The 22295-nt window shown below is 35.6% G+C and overlaps 1 protein-coding gene across 20 annotated transcripts in view; it reads right to left on the bottom strand.

Moving 5' to 3' along the window:
* Nucleotides 1-1016: 1016 nt before the first annotated feature.
* The window catches only part of POSTN (periostin), a 36354-nt gene continuing 15075 nt past the window's right edge, over nt 1017-22295 (bottom strand). The window contains exons 8-24 of one of the 20 annotated variants that reach the window (XM_075741950.1): nt 21558-21770; nt 21263-21397; nt 20231-20379; nt 19566-19702; nt 18689-18819; nt 16860-16990; nt 16592-16694; nt 16177-16244; nt 15656-15701; nt 13462-13509; nt 9938-10033; nt 9215-9304; nt 7702-7779; nt 7205-7285; nt 4925-5011; nt 2808-2849; nt 1017-2259 (exon numbers count right to left, since the gene is read on the bottom strand). In XM_075741950.1, the coding sequence (XP_075598065.1) occupies nt 2228-2259; nt 2808-2849; nt 4925-5011; nt 7205-7285; nt 7702-7779; nt 9215-9304; nt 9938-10033; nt 13462-13509; nt 15656-15701; nt 16177-16244; nt 16592-16694; nt 16860-16990; nt 18689-18819; nt 19566-19702; nt 20231-20379; nt 21263-21397; nt 21558-21770 (1667 nt within the window). In that variant the 3' untranslated portion in view covers nt 1017-2227. The remainder of the gene's footprint in view (nt 2260-2807; nt 2850-4924; nt 5012-7204; nt 7286-7701; nt 7780-9214; nt 9305-9937; nt 10034-13461; nt 13510-15655; nt 15702-16176; nt 16245-16591; nt 16695-16859; nt 16991-18688; nt 18820-19565; nt 19703-20230; nt 20380-21262; nt 21398-21557; nt 21771-22295) is intronic. The other 19 variants (XM_075741952.1, XM_075741953.1, XM_075741954.1 and 16 more) reach the window with 19 other exon arrangements.

Genomic DNA, 22295 nt, shown 5'->3' with positions numbered 1-22295 from the left:
ATTCAGAAAAACAGAAAAAAGCCACTCCATCAAAAGAGATGTCCGTGTACATTGCAGCTCCTTCTGTGGTCAAGGAAGGACTCAGAGGTATGGAGTGTATCAGGGAAACAAGTGTTCATGGAGGAGAGCCCTGTATATATTGTTGTATTTCACCTGGTGTTGTATTTCACCTGTACAATTATGTATTTTACATAAGTGAATGTTAAAGTACAGAAAGGTATTTCAGTGACTACCAGAGGCTTTAAAATGTTGTCAAAGCAGAAAATATACAAAATTTGTATGTTAGAAATTTATTCCCACTTGAAAATTTAAAAATTTCCTACCACAGGATAGGTTCTAATCCATTATCTTGTCTCCTTCTGCTTCCTCCCCAGTTCCTGTACATACTGTATCTGTTAGTTCCATTCCATTTTCTTCCACATCTCCTATTCTATTTTGGGAGAGGAGAGCACAGACACATTCCTCCTCTAACATAATTGCTGTCCTTTAAAATCTTACTTGACTGACAGCTCACAGTGGCACAGCAGTGAGGAAAGCAGATTAGTTAGTGATTCAATGACAGTCAAAGGCCCCAGGGAAAGGTGACAGCTTCATTTCACCCGTTTTAGGCAGTCCTAAGAGCTCTCATTCTTGCCTAAAAGCTATCTAGCTCTTACCAGGATCAAAAGCTGTCCTTCAACCAGACCACTATGATAGTAGATACTTGAGGTCACCTTAGTGAGAAAGTCTGACAGCACAGTAAGGCTACACAACCTATCCATCCAATGCTCAGACAGCCTTACCAGTCAGGGAGCAGTGCTCATGGTACATGTTTATGGAATTAGGGAAGGTTTTTAATTGTGCGTAAGGACAGTGACACAGTTTAAGTGCATTAGCATGTGGGAAGTGAGAAAGGGAAGCATCAGTTTGCCTCTGTGAAAGCATATTTATTAACTAAAAACTACTCTAAAAACTTGAGAATATTTAGAATTTGCTTTACTATTAAAAAGAATATTTACAAATGAAAGCAAGCACAGTTCAGCCAAATTCTTTATTGAGTATTTTGTTTCAAAACAGAAGTATAAAAGCACATTAGATAACTCCTCTGAAACTTTGGTCTGCAGAATTAAGGCACTTTGAACAGTTTTTTCTTACTCCATGAGTAATTGTTTTCCAACTTTTGTTAATAAAGGCAAACAACATTTATGAATACAAAACTAGAGTTACAAAATTGACGTAATTTACAGACAATTCCACATTAGTACCAGACATTAGCAAAGTATGTTTTGATATAAAAGCTTTCAGACCTAGCCTAATTATTGTAAAACCTTTTTCCATGTTGAGTTAATTGTTTGCATGCATTTTATTTATCCCTTTTATAATCCACTTTAATAATCAAAAGACACATTTAGGGAAAAGTGGGAAAACACTTAAGAATCTCGATATATGTGTTGGTATAGGATTCCTTTAATGGGAATGATTTTTCTTATAAATAAAGAAGTCAACATGATCTCAAACACATTTCAAGAAGCTCATAATGTTTGCTTTTTTTTCTTTTTAAGAGCTTCCATTAGCCACTTACTAGAAGGCATTTGGATATGTTATGTAGGAAAAGAAAAAAAAAAAAAAAGAAGATACATTTAATATAAGGCGTATTTGTTTGTTTAGAAAAGGTAACATTACTGGTGTCATTATGACATTAAACACATGATGAATTTTGATTTATAAAAAGCATACAATACTACTGAACCAAAAGTGCTATGTTAACATCTCATATTTCCTTAGATTACTCTAAAAGTCACCTGAAATGATTCTTTTTTTCTAGAAATGATCTAATTTCATTTATATTTCTTATTTAGTGGAAATAATAATAATAAAAAAATACACTCTGTATTGTTCCCTGCTTTTTTTGAATCCAATCCTGCAAATACTTACTAGCCAGCATAAGAAGGAATCCTGGTTCTACAGAAGTTTGATGGCCTTCACCAGTTCCAGGATTCCACCCTGCATAGTGCTTACTATCAGGAGCAGTTAAAACACCCCCAATGGACTACTCCTCCTAGTGAGCACTGTGCTAGCAGTGAGTATCTGCAGCTTCACATCTTTTTGTGGATTCATGGTTCAGTTTACATAGTGTTATCAAAACAATGTCATTTTCAAATGTTCTCATTTTTTAAAAGGAGTTTCATTTCCTCTCAAAGACTGTGCTGTTAATTTGTAATTCTGTGGATTCTGTCTTGGAAAGCTTTTAGGAATGAACTAGTCTTGTCCTCCTTCTTCCTGTTCCCCGTGGAAAAAAATGTAAAAAGAACCATAATTATTACCTATAATTATATATAATATAGTTACACTATATACTGTATTTACTTGTGAAACAGACATGTGAAGAGGAAAACTGAAGCCTGAAGTTGGATCTTTCACTCTTGTGCTGGCAGTTAGGAAATTACAATGATCTCTCAGCTTCTTCATTGATCAAAATAATGTAGAAACACTGAGTTACAAATCCCATGGTGGGGAATCCCACAGTGCCATTTTCACAGTGTTAGACTCCAGAGTCAGATCTCACTTCAACAGCTTTATTCTAATCCAAAACATTGTTTGACCAAAGCACATAATATCTAAGTTGTTTTCAGATAGAAATATATATAAGAAAAAAATCTAGAAATCCAGTAATTAACAATACCAAGCTTTTTCTAAAAGCATTCATGCAACTCTTTCCTTCTGAACTCTGTTTTCATAAGGGTATTTTTTTCCCTCCTGACTTTTAATGTAACTGAGAATAATATTTGATGCATGTTAAAATGTTTAAATATATGTTTTGCTTTTACCTTGTGTCCTCCTGGTTGGTTGTACTTTCCGTACAGGTGCTTCTAGAAAACAGAAATGTTGCAGTCAGAATTTATTTGTAAGAGCCTTTTAATTAAAACTCATTAGAAATGTTGGAAACCCATTGCTGACTTGCGAAGTTTGTTCTTTAAGGTTTTCAGTAAATTAGTAATTTTCTCCCATTGGCATGTTGACTTGATCACCTGAAACATGAATGCTCATAATACAATTCATACATTTCTGTCATGTGCAGTCACCCATCAAATCTTACCAACGTTTCAAAAGTATTTTCACATTTTAACAGTATAATTTAATCAATTATTCACATTGATCTCCTACAGATGGTTACATGCTGTAGGCAGGTACCAGGACATTTTGCCCATGCTCTTCGTTCAGCCGACACCATCTGGCACTGTCAGTGACGTATAAGTTAATGAACAGCCCAGGAGTCAGTCTCAGCTTTTGGTAGAGGATTTCCAGGGCTGCTGTATAGACATTACTTCAGGCACTATTTATAAGTGATGTGCTTGAAACTCAACCATCACAAGATGTTGGCCACATCTCCAGCTGTGTCTGGGGCTTGATGTGTAACTGCATTGTGAGTCCACAGTATGATTCCACATTTAGAGTTCAGTTAATTCTCTCAGAGACTTCTGCTTTAAAGCGTAGAGTAGAGCAAGGGCTATTGAACAGGCACCAGCCTCATTAGCAGATATATCTGTTTTCCAAAATACTGACTCAGTGAAACTATGGACATTTTTTCCTCTTTCTCATCAAACCTTGAGACATTTTTAAAACCAGCTGTTTCCTCATTGGGAGGAAAAACATTTCACAAGCATAACAGATATTTCTTCTGTTACTGTCACAGAAATGTTACTCTGGTATTTTTCCTTCTTTACAACCATGAAGTACTTGCATCTTCGCTAAACCAGCTGCAGTCAGTTGTCCTTTCATCCTGAGGTATGGGGTATATAAATGCATAGCCCTGAGATACAGGTTTCACCTCATTACAGATGAGGCTAAACACTGGGTATCTGCATCAACGTGATAGAAAATTTGAAGCTCTGCACTGCCCTGACAAGGGCAGAACATGGTCCGTTGATAGTATGCTTTCCATACTTATATGCCGTCCATACAATTATGCTTTCAGGCAAACCCCATGGTCGAAGATCACACCTGTCTGAGATTTTCAGGCAATAGGTGACTTACTTACCTGCATGCCTTGTAGTACTCAACATTGAAGTTATACAAACACTATCGTATACCTTCAGTATTTAGCATAGACTTCAAAATTTTAAAAGTAGAAACTTATTTATTTAACTTCATTCTCCATGAGTCACAGTATTTTTTCCTATGAATTTAGTTCAAAGGCTGACAGAATAAATTATTCTACATTACTAGAATCAGAATTGGAAAATGACGTACATACAAATACAAAAGAAACCCTAAACAAGCTATGTCTTAAATTTGAATGAAGATCATTTAAAAATGATTGTTAAACTTGGAGAACAAATTCCTAATATAAAGCCAGGTTGAATTGTATTTGTCTCTTAAGAGATTGATTTTGGACCTTGACACCATTCAACTTTTTCAAACCCAAGAGCTTCCATCATTTAACAACAGTATAAGGGTAAAGAAATTCCAAGACCCTGTGAGATATTTACTCAACCCCAGAGGTTATATTCCCTCCACCCTACTCCCCCTTCACCAGGTTGAGAACCCCTCACATCAACAGATCACATTAACACTGACAAGAAATAACTCAAGTTAAAAACAACTCACGTGATCTTCTTCTGGATGTGCTGCTTAGAGAAAAGGCAATTCTTATGGTGCATGTTCCTTCAAATGTTCTACCTAAGCTTTGTGGTTAGATATTTCCTCTTGTCTACTATGCTTGCCAAATCTTTTAGCTACTTTTAGCCACAAGATAAGCCTCAACATTTTTCTCTGCAATGTCAGTGAAAGAATTCTTTTACAAAACAATTATAAAACTCTTCTTGCTAAAATACTGGCTTCTGACCTAAGTTATTTTTGTGAATAGATACTATAAAACCGCACCTGGAATGATCACTTCAGACAAAGCAGGTCTTAGTGCTACTGGAATTTTAGACAAACTAACCTTCCAGATGGACTTTCTTGATTTCTCTCTCGATAATCTGTGGCTCTCCCTCAATTACTTTAGTAACCTTGGTGTACTCAGTTCCAGCTATGATAAGCATCAAAAACAAATGAGTTAAATCTGGCATAGCATTTTTCCATATGCTAGGAATCTTCATTGGAAACAATGTCATTTTGGGGGTCTAGGTGTATGCAGGCCACCATGTTATTCATGCCATAAAGTCCTGCTGATTTCCTTGGCCCTGCCACAAGTGATTCCTTCTCTAGGGCTGAGAGTCATTCATTGCAATCTTGGCTTGAATTTTTGGTTCAGCAAAGATTGCCAGTTGTAATAAGCCGTGCTGGATATTGTCTGAGTAGAATTACAGCCCATATGAAATCATTCTTTTACTTTAGTCACTGGGAATACATTCAGATTTAAATGCTTAGAAAATTTTCAGTAAAACAGAAATAATTTGATGTAGACAAGAGGGACATAAAGCATTATCACCATTATCACCAACAGCCATAAAGCAGCATGTGTATCTGCTTTTATTGGCTAAATGTATGGTAAGGTATTATCATGGCAGCCAAGGGTAGCTGACTGAATAAATCATGGAAAAGATAGAGAAAAATCAAATTAAAACAAGAGACAAATCTGCCTATTTGGTCCATTCTGTGAAGCAGGATGCTTATGCAAACTAACATATAATAGCAAGGGAAAAATAGCAAGAATTCAAGAGACAATATCATCTTTCCCAAATTTACTACAGAGAAATTATGTCTTTTCCATACACCTATAGGATCACTGTAAGATGTATCTCTACAGATTGTATCTATTTAATAGTACACCTCTGAAGATGATTACAATTACAATCGTAATTATTGGATTCTGGCATCAGAACTGTCACCAGAATTTTGAATAATTCTACAGATAAAGTTTGCTCCTCCTCTTTATTCTCTGGTTGATGCCAGTAGAACATAGTCCAATACATGGAGGGATTTTCTTGCTATAATCTCTTTCATTTTCAACTTTTCTTTTGAATATTCGATACTGACATAGGCATCTCCAGAGAGCAACTCTTTTCACATGGCTGGGACACTTAAGATAGAATAAGATGAAAAACCCTCTGGAAGTTCCTATTTCTCTCCAATGTTTATAGGAATATCCTGGCTTAGATCTGTCAAACTAAGATTTAGATGTTTAAAACAGAAGAGAGAACTACAGTCAACAATATTCATAGCCATATTTTGGCTTGTTTCTAAGACTAGTTGTATTATCACCTAGCATGGTTTTATTTGGTGGAAAGCTGTTCAGCCATTCAGCCATCACTAAATTTTTCATTTAACTAAAGTTTAAGTCACATCTACAGAATAGTGCTTTTGAAGGACTACAAGATTTAGTTCAGCGAACACGCAGCTGGCTGTGAGCTACTTCACTGGTATTCAAGTTTGTAAATTACTAAAAAGTGAACATAAAATTTAGTTGATTCAGTTAATTTATGCCAAGAGATATCCATACATATTTTTGAGCTTCTGACTCAGGTTTACACTTACATTTATTAAAAACACAATACTTGAATTCTCTTTTTTTATTCCCCATTGCTATTATAGATAGTTTTTTCTAATCTACATTAAGCAGAGAACATTCCAAATTCATAGGTAAAGATTAATTCAATAAGCACAAGTTCTTTTACCAGTTTTCTACAGCTACTGGTTATGTATTGCAAAAACTGTTAGAATTAAGAGAGCAAGAAGGAAAGAAAATCATTCCTTGGAATGCTATATTTGAAGAGAATTAAAGTTAATGCCTTCATATCCATCACCTGTAAGCATCGAAAGGAGGATGTTAAACATGCCTTTAATTATTAACTTGAGGGCAATGAATATTCATTTCTGAAGAACTGATAAGTAAGATGAATTTGGCCTATCACAATACTTTCCACTTTATCAGTGTCTTTCGCAGATTTAAATTTGCTGAAAAAAGAGAGTTCACAGCTAGTGGAATAAATCTTCATTGCTCCCCTGAGTTTTCATTAGATAACTTTTTAAAGACTGAAAAAACCCAAATAATTTTCTTTTTTCATGATCATTGTAATAAAAAATTTGATTAATCAAACTTTGGTACTTATTTCCATTTCACAGACATCTGGCACTTCATATATAGCACTCTATTTTTTTCTCCCATTAAAATTACAGTTTCGCTAGGTCAGTCTTTAAAATGTTGAGATCAATATATCCGAGAGGGGTTTCAGTTATCATGACCTGTTGCAAAAAGGTTAGTTATAATACACGGAATTACCTCCCTGCAGAAGTCTTTTGATTTCTTCATCTTCAAGTAAATGACCATCACCTTCAATAAATTTGGTCACCTTGGTAACCTCTGACAGGATACAGGTTATGGCAAAAAATTGATTTACAGAAAACATTTGACAATCCTGTAACAGCATATTACTGAATTAATCGTGTCATAGCATTTTGCTGAATTACAAAATTCATCTGTTATGATATTGAATTCCATGTAAACACTGAAAACACCATATTACATGACAAACACAGCATACTATATATTAGACTCAGGCAGCCTCAACTCTGGAGCTGATTCAAATGTGAAGATCAGAGACTCAAACCAGAACATTAGATTTGGATATTTCTCAGGTTCTGAGGTTTAATCTCTGGGTATGATTTTGCTGTATGAGCACCTTTGCTGAAAACATGGAGTATGCATTCAGTAATTACTTAGGTAATATAATTTTTAATTTTCTTTTTAAAGGAAGGAAAGAAAACAAGGATACTAACCTTCCTCAAGCAATTTCTTTAACTTTTCTTCATTGTCTGAACCACCTGCAGTAATTCTGGTATATTTTATTTCAGGACCTGGAAAAAAAATATGTGTAAGACAGTGACTTCAATCAGATATAACAGGATTGCTTTTAAGCTATTTTTTCCTATTTAACACTTATGATGGTTCTGTCTTTAGCATGCTTTAACCTTCTTTTGTGGTCATTTTACCTTTCACTGTGTCTCGAATTAAACTGAAAGAGGGTTACAGATCGTATTTAGAGCTATTCAGGAGAGTAATTAGACAAATTGAACATGCTAATAGTAAATATCTGCTCACATTCTTAAGGTAAGACACAGTTTTAATCACTTTGTTGTATTAGGTCAGAGGTCAGATATTCCTAAGTGCAAAAAGAGTCTGAGGAGTCCACTGTTGTAAATAGACATTGTTGCTTTTATTACTGCTATGAATCATTTGAGAACTTAACATTTGAGATTCTTTATCATTTGAGATTCTATACAGAGGGAACAGAAGGAAATACCAGGTCTGAAACACGGGCATTTTACATCATATTGGCCATTTTATGTGAGATATTAGTGAAACTTGAATTTCAGATATGAGAAAATGGTATTTTATTTTCACCCCCAGAAATTTAGTATTGGAAAATAGTCCCAGATTCATTCAGAAGCCACCAATATTTTTCATTAAGTTATTTTCATTGTTGTAAATAGATGTATGAGAATATTTAAATTTGGTTCATTATTTCTCCTTTACTTTAATGACTTAAATTAAATTTTAAGATTTTCTAAATAAACTGAATATTAATACTTTCTACTAAGTCTATATGTTCCTATAACACCGTCTTTTCTTTACAACTGCTCTGGCAGACAGAATTTTAATGGCAGCATTCAAACTGGTATTTAACCAAGGGGATCAAAATGTGTTAACATAGAATTTGTGACTGCTTAAATATGCTTCACTTGACTTTTCAATTCCTGTGACGTTTCTAGGATTCTTAAAGAAACATCTCTGTATTAGGTCAAATATAATTTAAATTGGCCAAAGAGTTTGAAAGTTACCGTGGGAGAAGATCAAGGGACATAGATGCACATTAATTTTATCTTATATTAGCTGAAACAAATTTCTAACTTGTGGATGTCAGATCAATCTAGGCCCCTCCTTACAGAGAAACCAAGAAGTTCTTTTTCTGAAATGATTGTCAATGGAGCCTGGGATGACATGCAAAAGTAGGTATCCACACACTGAAGGTCTACCTTTGGTCAAATGAAACCTACCTGGAGCTATACAACTGAAAATTTCATTGTTTTGCATGCTCTTAAAATATTGTTGCCATTTCTGTATATGTTTGTGTAGCACACACAGCTAGAATTTGAGCCATAAGTGGGAAGCATTAGGGAAAATTCATGTCTCCTGGAAATGCAGTTTAAGCATCATGACAGAACTTAAGATGTGTTACTTCTGTATGTAATGATGAACTTCACTAAGTATGAATAGCTCAGCATAATTTACCTTGAATAATTCTTTCTTCTGTTACTTTTTTCTCTGTCACTTCCACAGGTCGCCCATCAATGATTTTGGTATATGTTTTAATAATTGGTTCTACAAGGATTTTTAAATTGAAGACATTAATCAACTGATGAACAGTGTTACAAGTGCTGTTTTTCAGAGGCTGAAACTTACTGAAGCACACAAAGAAATACCATAGTCTATTTTGCAAAAAATGAAAAAGTTCAGAGAAGACCAAGAACTAAGTTTCCCTCAAAGTTAGGATGGCCACATGCTATTTTTCTTTTGAAAGCACCCTAGATGTGAACTTCTCAATGCTCCTAGAGGCAAAGTTTACCTCTCTGTCTGATAAAATTGCCTTTCTAAAACAGAATCTCCTACTGCATTTTGATTGCAGGACAACAACCAGTAAACAATTATTAACTGAGATAGATGTTATGTTAGCATGCAGAGCATTCCTAACACTGTCTTGACTGTAGCTACAGGACACAACTAGGAAAAAAAAAAAAAAAAAAAAAAAAAAATTTCTTTTGAAATGTGTGAGAAGTGAGAATCATAGATGAAATGATAAAATAAAATTACAAGACTTCCAGAAGGTCTTGTTAAAAACAGAACAATTGCCTAACATATCACATGAATCACCTACATTAAAGTAGAAACTGAGTGGGAATAATGTTTGTTTCAAATTTTAACTAATACAAATTGAGTTTCTGAAAGCATACCAACCTCCATGAATCACTTTAGTTATTGTCTCCCCTTCCCTGACTATTTTGAACTCAGGTTCCCCTTCAATTAATTTAGTGAGCTGTGTGATAGATGGGTCTGTGGCATAGGAAAAAAACAACACATTACAAATAGTCATAAAAATATTTATGGTATTCCATGGCATTGAGAAGAAGCTAGCATTATCCCCCCCCACCCTTAATAAACCAGATGACTGTAATGGGGGATTTTTGAAATCTGAGAAGCCAATTGCAACAATGCTGTACAAACTTGCACTTCCTCCCATGCAATCTTAAATTTAGATCTTGTTGCACACTTGCTATTTACAACTATTTTTTTTTACTTTTCTGTATCTGATATTTTTAACATCTGTTGACAAGTCTCAGGCAAAAACCAGATCCTCAGCAGCTGAAAGGAAGTCTTCCTCTGTACATATTGGTAAGAAGCCTACTCTACGGCATTACTGGAATCTTATACCTATCGCTCTGCTTGTGATGAGCATTCAACTATTGTGTGCACACTTAGAAAATAACTAGAGAGAGAAATATTTGTCATATTATTTCTTACTAACTGTACAGATATCCAAGAGGAAATGAGGTCTTTAATTAAAATTCCCTTATGGTGTTTTTATTTGTTGTGTTGGGGTGTGTGTGTATTTGTTGTTGGGGCGGGGGGGAGGGGAGTATTCAGCTTTTTTTTTTTTTTTTTTTTCTTTTTTTAAGCTACCAAGATTTGGTCAGTGGTCACCCAGCTTAAGGAAAAAATAAATAAACTTCAGACATCAACTGGAACAGCTGTAAGGATATTTGTCAGCATTAATAGCTATCATTCTTTTAGCTGCACAGGAACAGTTATCGTGATTTCAATGGCCAAAACAAACCTCTTAATCTTGTGCAATCCCTATAGAGCACACTGATCCAAATGTATCTCTGACAGGCAGTTAGAAACTTAACACAGTCCATCTCTCTCACTTTCCTTAAAAATCCCTTTAAAATCTTTATATGAATTTATGTAGAAGTCAATACTGCATAGGTTTTTTTCATAAATTACTGATCAGCATGTAACGATAGCTTTTTAATATGGTGTTAATTGTTGAAAACAGCACAATTCAGGCTAACTAGTGTCCTTCAACAGTAACAAATCCAAGCATACATTTTAATTTGCTTTTGCAACAGAAGATGATTGTATAAGTTAGACTTTAGAGCTAAATAATTCATTTATTTGCAACAGATGAGATGATAGGATCATAACGATGCCTAGTTATTGTAGAACAGATTATTCATCTACTCAGAATTTTAAATAGCTGAACAATCCATTGCTTTTTCTTTTATTTTCTAACAAGTTTGGCTGAAAAACATTCCTAAAGATTGTAAAGAAGCAATCTTACAAGATTTGTTCACTTCTGTTCTAAATTTAGAGGCATTTTTGCATGTTAGGAAACCATTAAATACTAACATATATTGATACAAGTGATGAATATTAATGAAAATATGTCAAAGGTATGGTTTTTAATGTTTATAATTTTTTTATTTTTTTTTTTAGATTTCTAAATTGCTGTACCTTCCTATGTGACTCATACAGCAGATGTAGGCAAAACGAAAGGTAAAGCCATAGTTTGCTATACTGCCTAGTCTAGGATCATTCTTTTGAATATTTTACAGAATCATAGAATCGTTTAAGTTGGAAAAGACCTTTAAGATCATCAAGTAGAACTGTTAACCTAACACTGCCCAGTCCACCACTAAACCATGTCCCTAAGCACCACATCTATTTGTCTTTTAAATACCTCCAGGGATGGCGACTCAATCACTTCCCTGGGCAGCCTGTTCCAATGATAACCCTTTTGGTGAAGAAATTTTTCCTAATATCAAATCTAAACCTTCCTTGTTAATCCATTAAGGTTTGTGTTTCAATCAGATTTAATTCTTTAGGTCCCTTTAACTTGCCTATGTATGGACAACGGAAGCACAACTCAAGTAGAAAACATTGAGACAGGAAAGGGCAGACATCACCTTCTAAACTTGGGGGTGGTAGTGGTGGTGTTTTTTTTACTGAAATCACCTTTCCATTCCAATCTGCTAGAACTTTCTGACATATGTTGCAAAAATTAACATGCAACTTTGCCAGCTTTTTTCTGCAGACAGTTGAGGGCTTATGTGGTTTTGATGGGAGCTGCCGCTCACTACTGTTACAGCTAGCAAGCTCAAAGGGCCAGAATTGGCTTTATTAGGACTATTTCTGAATCATCAGCAGAAAGGCTGTGTTGGCCAGAGATCGTTCCCTGGAGTGTGTCCCAAAGCAGAAACACTGTGCTGGCAATGGAAAGGAGTAACTTTTCAATACTCACTAACTTATAAATTTATTTCTTCTCTCTCTTGTGAATAACACTTAGTTGTACATTTGACTATAGAAGTGCTCAGACATTTCTTTCTTTTTCTTTAAAAGACAGTTTTGTTTGAGTTAACTTTCAACTTCTAAACGTCATGTAAATCACCTAAACTATATGCCCTGTCTCTGGATTTAACATAGAAGAACAGGTACTTTCAGAGAATGATTTGCCTTCATCATAGGAAGATTTCTAAAATATCTTGGACGAATTACCATATGGAATCATCTATCCATTTATATTCTGTGGATCTGATTTAATGATGGAGACTGGGCAACAAAGATCAGCATCCATGCTAAATGGTGCCTAATCCTAGGTGGGATGAAAAGCAGACAAGCTGTTGAAAAAGCAAGCTCATGTCAGTTCTGCTGGGAGGAAATCCTACCAAAACCAATGATTAAACAGTCTGGATAAAATTTTTGCAGGACATTTTTAACTGCCTTTCTCCTCAATTGAGCTTAAGTAGATTCCCTTTGAGCACTTTTATTTCAATGGGAAACTGGAGCTCATTAACAGTGTGCCTAGTCTAGTGAAACCAATGAGTGTTTTAGTTAAGTTACGAATCACAAGTGATTTTGACAGTCCCAGGCCTACTTTTTATTCTCTTCAGTCCCACCACTAATCTTCAGCTCATGCTTTTACCTCAAGAAATTAAAAGAGAAAGTTTGGCTAACCATCCTTTCCAGGCATATGACAGATATTGGTGTTTAGAACTGATTGAAAACTATAGAAAAATACACTTTTTTTTCCCCCTTCAAAATATAAGAAACAAATCTACTTCATTTTTTTCAAAAAATCTGTTTTAATATTTTAAAAAAAGAATTTTTTATATTGAAAGTATAGTAATATCTGGGGCACTTAAATTGTTTGAAAAAAAGATTATTTAAAAAAATATTTTTTAAATGCCCATAGAAAAAGGAGAAAATTCATTTGGGAATAACAACTGTGGGAAATCTTTTTATAAAAAATATTTCAGCCAGTTCTAATTGCAATATATGTATCTTTGCTTTTCCAGCAAAGTGCTGAACATCCTGGAGTTGTTATGTACAAAATGCATCCTACTACAGAAATAGATACTATATATATTTTGTATATGTATATAGGCATATACAGAAATATATATTCTAATGGCCTCATTTACCTTCCTTTCTGATGATGGGCTGGACGTTGCTTTCAATTATGTTAATTTCTGAAAGTATAGAAAATGGAATATAAAGCACATTCCATTCTTACAGTTTCTTTTGTGGTAATGATCAGTTAGATTTGGTCTGGTCATAAAGATGTCGATAAAATCACAGATATTAATGGATGGAAAAGTAACTCAAAAGGATCTAGAGTATGGATTTCAGTTCTAGCTACTAAATGGTGGTGTATACAAGTCACCTGCTGACGGAGTCTGCTGGCATGCTATTTGTCTTTTGTGCCTTACGAAATCCACTAGTTATGAAACCCATGATAATGTAAGGTACATTATGGCTCATAAAATTCCCTGCATAAAGATATGCACAATTCCCTGGCGTACCTTAAGTTCAAATCTTATCCTTTCCTTTTCATTAGGGAGCTAACCTGGTAAACAGAGGAAACCCTCTGACATTCAGAACTATTCTTACACTTGATAGAATGTCATGGGGAGTATGACTGTGGTGCCCTTCGGAGATCAAGTTTTCCCTCTACACCTAAGACAGGCTCCAGTATTCCTTGAACATCTCTGATGGATCATTATTGGACTCATATCCATTCACTGGTAGAAAAGCCTTCACTGGTAGGGGTCCCAACCTTCCCATTCCCACATTCAACAGTTAAAACTTTCTTGATGTATGACATTGACCTCCTTTGCTTCAGTTTGCAGACATTGCCTCTCATGCTATCCTCACTGGCCGTCGAAGATAGAATCATAGAATATCTCAAGTTGGAAGGGACCCATAAGGATCATTGAGTCCAACTTCCTGCTCCTCACAAGACTACCTAAAACTAAACCATATGCCTAAGAGCATTGTCCAGATGCTCCTTGAACTCTGACAGGTTTGGTGCCATGACCACTTTCCCTGGGGACCCTGTTCCAGTGACCAATCACCTTTTCCTAATGTCCAATCTGACCTTCCCCGATGCAGCTTCATTCCATTACGTCATGTCCTATCACTGGTCACCACAGAGAACAGATCAGCACCTCCCCCTCCACTGTTCTCCTTGAGGAAGCTGTAGAGTGTGATGAGGCTCACCCTTCTCTTCTCCAAGCTGAACAAACCAAATGACCTCTGCCGTTCCTCATAAGTCTTGCCCTTGAGACTTTTCATCTTGGTTGCTCTCCTCTGGACACGCTCTAATAGTTTGGTGTCCTTATATTGAGGCACCCAAAACTGCACACAGTACTTGAGGTGGGGCAGCACCAGTGCAGTGTAGAGTGGGACAATCACCTGCCTCGACCAGCTAGCTATGCTATGCTTAATGCAACCCAGGACTCGGTTGGCCCTTTTGGCTGCCAGGGCACACTGTTGACTCATTTTCAAGTTGCCATCAAGACAGATTGTTCCATTCTTTGTTCCAAGAGTCTTTTAACTTCAATATACCCATTCTCAAGTTTCAAAAGCCTAATGTGATGTTCTCCATTTCTACTGAGAAATGTGGGTAGAATCCTATAGATATTTAATCATCTGCCATATTGCCTCACAAGCCAAAGCTTCTGCAGGATCTTTGTCTAACAGTTTGCTTCAACAGATTCCCCTTTATATGCAAAAACTAAATGCAAACGCTGAGAATAGCTGCAAGAGATCAAAAAAGGTTCCTTTTTTACATTTACTCCCTTAAAGAGAAAATGGTCAGAACAACTGCCTTCCATACAAGCGTCATATTTACATGCATGGGAAATAGGTGGAAGAGGTACGCTCTGTCCCTCTGGAAGCATTTATGAAAAAGAAAGTATCTCAGTGCAGAGTCTGGTCAATGTTAAATCTTGGAGAGTCAGTATGGTACAATGCTACGTGTTGGAGAGAGAGGCAGTACAACTCTGCTATGCACCAAACACTGAACCTTGGCTAAAAACTGAAAACAATCTTTTCCATATGTATCTTGCCTATTCCAAAGAGTTTCAACAGCTTCCTTCAGGGTTACTTTCCTGTACATCTGGAAAGGGGGAAAAAAATACATACAGTAGCACAACAGCCAGAAACATTCTACTTTGGGTCTTTCTCTTCCTGTGCTTCATTGGCACATCTTACTTTCCCAGAAATCGCTTTCTTTTTTATTGAAAAAAAAAAAGATCTACAATTCAAGATTGGAAATGGCAACATTTAAAAAGCAATCTCAAACCCATCTGGAAGTATTTTAAATGAACTTACTGTAAAACGTCAGTGGAATCTCTTTGAAGGTACTGTCACGAACAAACTATAAATACAGAAAAGTAATGTTAAAATTTAAAAGAAAGCATTTGCCTTCTTGTTTCCTAATGAGTGTGGGTAGGATTCAGTGCTTCACTGATCTAAACATTAGGCTATGCAATTTGCCTAGGTTGTCACTCATTGTTGAGGGAGAATGCAGTCTCAAGAGAATAGCTGAGATGATAGATAAGGAGGCCTATGTTTCTCCACATGCTATTGAGGCTGGTGGGTTTAATGACGTAGCAATTTACTCACTCAGTATTTCTTTCAAAGAGAGATTGCCTCAAGGATTTAGAAGTGAGTTATTTTGCTGGAGTGATAAAGCATAGCCGACTCAAAGAGCAGATTTGGGCTAGTCCACATTGGATTTATCCAAATGCAAATATTCTACAATTATTTGGTGTTGAAAAACATAAATTCTAACTGTTGAGTGCAGAGTATCATTCATGATTATTTTTAGGTAAATGGAAGCTATTGAGTACCTTAATTTGAATGTACTTAATCAACTTCTTCAGGATTGTGAGCAATTGATCATTTCCAACAGGCAGATCTGACAAAAGAAATAGGCATGTAAGAGGAAACATATGTTTACAGTGACCAGGAGATATAATCATCTCAAACACTCATACAAGCAGGTACTTGTACATATACATTCTTCCATATTAGTGGAAAAGATAGCCTAAGGCATCTTGTCTTCCACTTGACTCATAAAATTTCAAAGAGTTGCCATGGTTTCAAGTACAAGCGTTCCATAAAATTAGTAGTAAGGTAAATTTCCTGTTTCTTACTCCACATAGGAATTGTCTCCATAAAGGAATTAACTTTAAGTTATTGCACCTACATAGCATGTAAACAGATTCAGAAGAGTGTGTATAAATTACATGAACTAATACTCACCCGCTGGATATAGCAGTTTATCAATAACATGAATGACACCATTGGTTGCCATGAGATCAGATTCTCTTGATTTCAGTTCATTAACCAGAAGAGTATCATTCACCTGGTAAAGGATAAGAAGAGAACACAGGTTATACGGGACATTAAAAAACAAATCCCAAACCCTAATACAATGTTCAGAGAAATTAATTCCATTCTGTAATGTGGATAGACATGGAACATAAAATCCCTGTTACAAAGCTGTATCAGGGAGACTTCAACACTTAACTGTTTTCAAGTAGAGTTTCCCTCCTTGGATAGTTTTAAGAATGTTTGTCACACCAGGCTCAAAGCCACTTCCAATGAAAACTCCTTGTGTCAAGTGGTAAAGGAGAATGTTCCTGAGAGCATTTTTGTCTCCTATTTAAAAAGAAAAGAAATGTAGGAGTAAAAATTAAATGGTAATGGATAATTCTTTCTGGAAATTCTAAGGATTCACACAGGCTTGAGCCCAAATCAAGCATGATATGAATGAAACTACCATTACATATTTTAATGTCTAATTTTTATGGAGAAAGCAACTTAATGTCTTTAAAGAAAGCCAAGACAGAATTCCAGAAAGTAATCTGAATGGACAAGAAATGGACATTCTGCTGCAAAAAAATAATGACGGTAATTTAAAATCTCATCTGCCAAGGAAAGTAAGTAGAAACTGAGTCACAATGATAGAAAACACTAGTACATAAAACCCCTTGAAAAGCAGAATGGCAAATATAATTGTATTCTTAATTATTGAAATAATCCAAAATGGTATGGGCCTTGGGTACAATGTCAAGTTGTGAATTGAAGACAAAAACAATAGACCTGATAAACTCAATATTAGTTAATAAAATAACTATATACTCCAGTAAAAACAGAACAATGGCATTTATCCAGTTACTTCAGTTCACAGTCTTGAGACAAGCTTCATTTCATTTCATTTTGTAGCTATCTAATGTTAGGCATTTAGGCTGTTTGTTAATTTACTGTTAGTCACTAGAGACACACTGCACTAGAAGGCAATTTAGACCACTGTCATAATTTTAAATGGGTGAAGAGATAAATCAAATTCACAGTGCCTCATTAGTGATTAAATCTGAATGGAGCTGGGGTTGCTACTTATCAACACTCTGAGCTGGACTCTTTGCAGTCGTTAAGGATTCATGGGATTTGGCTTCATGTCTTTGAACTTTGATCTGAGAAGTTCAGGAACAGAAAATGTGACTGACCTTCTGGATGTGGGATTCAAGACAATCACTCCTCCCACACTTGTGCACAGGCCAGATTCACATTACCCTCAAGTAAAGTAAAAATATTTAGAGTGCTGTGGCCACAGCCTACCCCTCTAGTGGGAAATTCTGCAGGAGAGTTTGAAGTATTCGCTGTGCATTCCTTCTCTTATGGAAAGAAAACATGACATTAAAGAACTATTTTTAAATCATGTGAAAAATCTATATAATTCCAGAGTTTGAAAGATCTCTAGGTGATCCTGCTTTAGCAAGAGCCTTGGACTAGATGATCTTCAGAGGTCCCTTCCAACCCCTACCACTCTGTGATTCTGTAAGATGGAAAGAAATGACATAAATTGGCATTTAGCAATATATATTCAATGTCTGACTTGTGGAGCACAGTTGATATCAGAGATCACTGCGTGGAGGCAGAGAAGAGAAAGGAAAGGAAAGATAGGAAAGTCAATGCTGCATATCTTTTAATGCAATAGTCAGAACTAGAAAAGAAACGTGGTATAAGAGACTTTTCAGTTTAATAAATCTATAGCAAGGTTGAATGATGAAAAGTTGAAGCTAATGAAATGAATGCAGATTTTAATTTGGAAGGTAATTGTATCTTGGAATAATATATCAAAGAATGAAATTAAAATTTAAATTCAGGCTGGATATTTTTTTCCAAAAAGATGTTTTCTCTATCCCCCAAGAAGGAATTAATTTAGGGAAGTCCTATGACCTGCTCTGTGCAAAATATAAGCTATTTCATCAGACATCTTTTGTGTAAGAAATGCACTAGCCGCCATTCCCATCAATTTTACCTTTGCTTCTATTTTAGTTTTCTTATGTTACTTACTTATCAATATATCCTTATCGTCATCAGTCAAACCTTTAAAGGCATCATTAGTTGGAACAAACAGAGTCCATTCTCCAGGCCGTGACAGAACATCATCTAAATCTGCAGCTTTCACCAGACTGAGGAAAACGCTGTTTACAACAAACAGACAAAACACAAATACATTCTGTTGAAAGGTAGTAACTATACTTAGTTTCCTCATTTTTTCTGACAGTGCTTCAGTCTTCACTCTTACTATTTCCCAGAAACAAAGAGACTAGAGGAGGAAAATCTTAAGTCTTAAGAGCAGCAGACTGAGGAAAAAGAATTTGAGGAAAAAAAAATAATTATTGGCAGCCTGGATCAAAGCAGAGTTCATCAGATAAAACCTCTACAGATCAAAGACAAGAAGGGAGGATGCCAAGGGCAGTTGGTCTCTCTAGGAATGTTGAGATGCTTGCAGACAGATGACCGAAATATATACTGGAAGGGTGTGCAATCATGCTGCACTCATATGAAATTGTACTACTTGTTAATTAAGCCTCCAGACTCTGCTGCATTTATAGCTCTGGATGTATCAGCCAATCCCCTTTGTCCTCTTACTTTTCTCATTCTGATTTCTTACTGACTTCTATGTGTCATTAACAACCATTCTACCATGAAGTCTGGGAGCCCTTTCAGCACACAGCTGGAGAAGTTCACTTTTCTTTAGTTCCCCACTCCTTTTTTTTTTTTTTTTTTTTTTTTTTCCCGCCAGGTAGTAATAACCCCTTCCCTGCCCTTCTTGCTTCCCAAAATCCAACAACTCACAGTCTGCAACTACTTCTCAGACCAGCTGTGCTATACATACAGTTACCTTCTGCAGGAAAATCTCAGTGCCGTCAAAACTGCTACTCACCTAAACCGTTTATCATTTCTTAGCATTTCATGCAATGTCTTTTCTGCTGGATTGATGATCTGTCTGAAAATGTGAATAAAACCATTCCTTCCTTCTTTACTTCCTCTGACCATGCACGAATTTTCAATACATACAGCCTGATTAAAAGACAAAAAAAAAGTGTAGGTATTCACACAATGATACACATTTAAACATATTTGATAAAATGAGATGGATGCATACTTCCCAACAGAATCCTAAATTTAAAAATAATATTCAAATATATTTCAACAGTCAAATTGTGTGTTCTTGCCAGGAAATCTGGTATTGCTTGAGAAAGCAAAAGTAGCAAAATCTGGAGTATGTTAATATGGTGTAAATATTTCCAAACTTGATTTTTTTTGTTTGTTTATCCTGAGAATGTTCTTAAACAGTTCTAAAAATGAACTTTAAAAAATTATAATTAATGGAGTGCTAAATCTGAAATCCTGTTTCATTTTCCAGAAGAGTCTTCCATGCAAACAGATCGATAAAGATCAGATTTTCATTTTTTGCTAGGTTAAAAGCTTAAAGGTTTTTGCTAGATAGTTGTAATGGTAAATGCTGGAGGTTTAATTCATCTTTCTTTCACGACACTTCATTTTCCTTGTTGGGATACATATTGTTAGAAAGCCCCATTCACTTACTGTGCGATACACAAAGACTCTAAGCAGTTTTCCTCCAATAGTCTCCAGCTCTTGTCCATTGTACAGTTCATTGAGCCCAACTTTCACTTTTATAATGTGATTCTGCAGGATTGTTTTAAGAAGGCGTTGATCCATCCTTAAGGTGTCATCTACAAAGCCATTTAGATATTAACATATAGTGATTTATATAATGAATTTTCATTCAGATAGATAGGGTTAATTGTGGATGGTATATTAAAAGATCATGGAAATACTGAAACTTTCTTTGAAATGCTTTGAAAGGCTTTGACAGATCTGTGTACATAGAAAATGAATTGTTAAATTGTTTCTGCAAATTACCATTCCTTAAATTCACACATGAACTTTTGACATAGCCCTGATTGATTGATTAATTACCATAAATAATATGGCAGATGATTTATATGTGGTCCTGCTCCGTCTTCTGAATTACTGCTGAAGTTCTTAATACAACTTTTCGTTTCTGCATGTGCACCTTAAAACTTTTCCACGTTTGCTTCTGTGCTGGTTAGTTAACATGCAGATTCTTGGGGGAAGGGCAGGATGCCCATGCAGTGACTTCTGCAAATATGCAAACACCTTTTTTCTAGTATATTTGTATCAGTTTCTCTCTGCTTCAATGTACTGGAAAATACCAACCTTCTTGTATAATTTTTTTCAGAATAAATAAGTTGTGGATATAATGCAAGTAAGGCAAAGATTAAGAGAACTGGCAGTTCATTAATATATTTTCTTTCCCACAATCTCTCTGTGCATATTTAGTATCTTAATTTAGTGCTACTATTTACATTAACTTATTATACCACTAAAAACTAGCTGTGCAGCCTGGTGGTTAGGCTTGTTTTGTCTTTCTGCATGGTATGTATTTTGAAAGGATGAAGTATCTGTATTTCTCCATGGCTTTCTTTCCTTGGGACTTAGAACAAGTACTGAGGCTTATTTGGAAAACTGTCAGGGTAGCATATATTCCTGTTTATTTTGACATTCAGAGCATAATCTTTTATGACTACTGACCTGAGAAAGCACCATTCAGAGGTGCCAGGAGAGTGTATTGGCCTTCTGGTCTTAGAGAAGATGCCAGTCCTAGCTGTGCCACCAGGTCTGTAAAAGTAGTCTGCTGGGCACCCCCAAGCTCAATGACTTGCTTGGCTGCAAATAAAGGAATAAGAAAAGGTATTTTAACACACAATTTATTTCTTTTCCTGATTTAGATTCTTCATGCTTATCCATAACAATATATCTGAAGGAATCTAGGCAAGATTGTAGAAAACATCTTCAGTGTAAGAAATTTTTCATACACATCACTGACCAGAATCAGGAATTAGCACTTCATCAATGAGGTGGATAACGCCATTGCTTGTCACAATATCTTTGCGTTTCACCATCTTCACTCCATTCACAGTCAGACTTTCACCATCACAACCAACTTCAACTGTGTTTCCTTCCAAGGTTTCATAGACAGCTCCACCTGTGATGGCTTCAGAGCACTGGAGAGTATTTAAAATATGGAACTTCACGAGAGCTGTGGAGAAAAGAGCAGGAAATCCATATATAGGTGTTTGGACACACACATATATATATAAAAATAAAATTTATATATCAGTCTGGAAAAATTATTTCATCTACACTATTTTTAATAGTTTACTAGCTTATCTAACATATTTGCTTATTTGCACTCAGATTCTTTAATGGGTACTACTTATATGAGAATTCTATAGGCCTCTAAATCCTCTAGACAACATCTATGGTCAAAAATCTTCAGCATGCTTTATATTATGAAAACTATGCTGGTTATGCTGTGATCTGCATGTAACAAAGTATATAACTTGTTGAATACGTATGATATGCTCCAAATGGACCTCTAAGTACAAAGTCAGCCCCAGATTTATATTTTGTTATGCCTGACTATACAAGTGAGATTGAGTACTATCCTCTGTGGGTACCAAAAGAATCAGCTAAAACTTCCTGAAAGGAAACTGAAAAAAAAGAGGCACAACCGTGTTATTTTAGGACTCCAGTTTTAGTCATTGCCTCACATTAAAATGAG

This window comes from Balearica regulorum, chromosome 1, assembly GCF_011004875.1.
Source record: "Balearica regulorum gibbericeps isolate bBalReg1 chromosome 1, bBalReg1.pri, whole genome shotgun sequence".
In the NCBI taxonomy this organism is placed as follows: domain Eukaryota; kingdom Metazoa; phylum Chordata; class Aves; order Gruiformes; family Gruidae; genus Balearica; species Balearica regulorum.
Note: the sequence above shows the minus strand (reverse complement) of the source record. Positions and strands in the feature narration are given on the sequence as shown.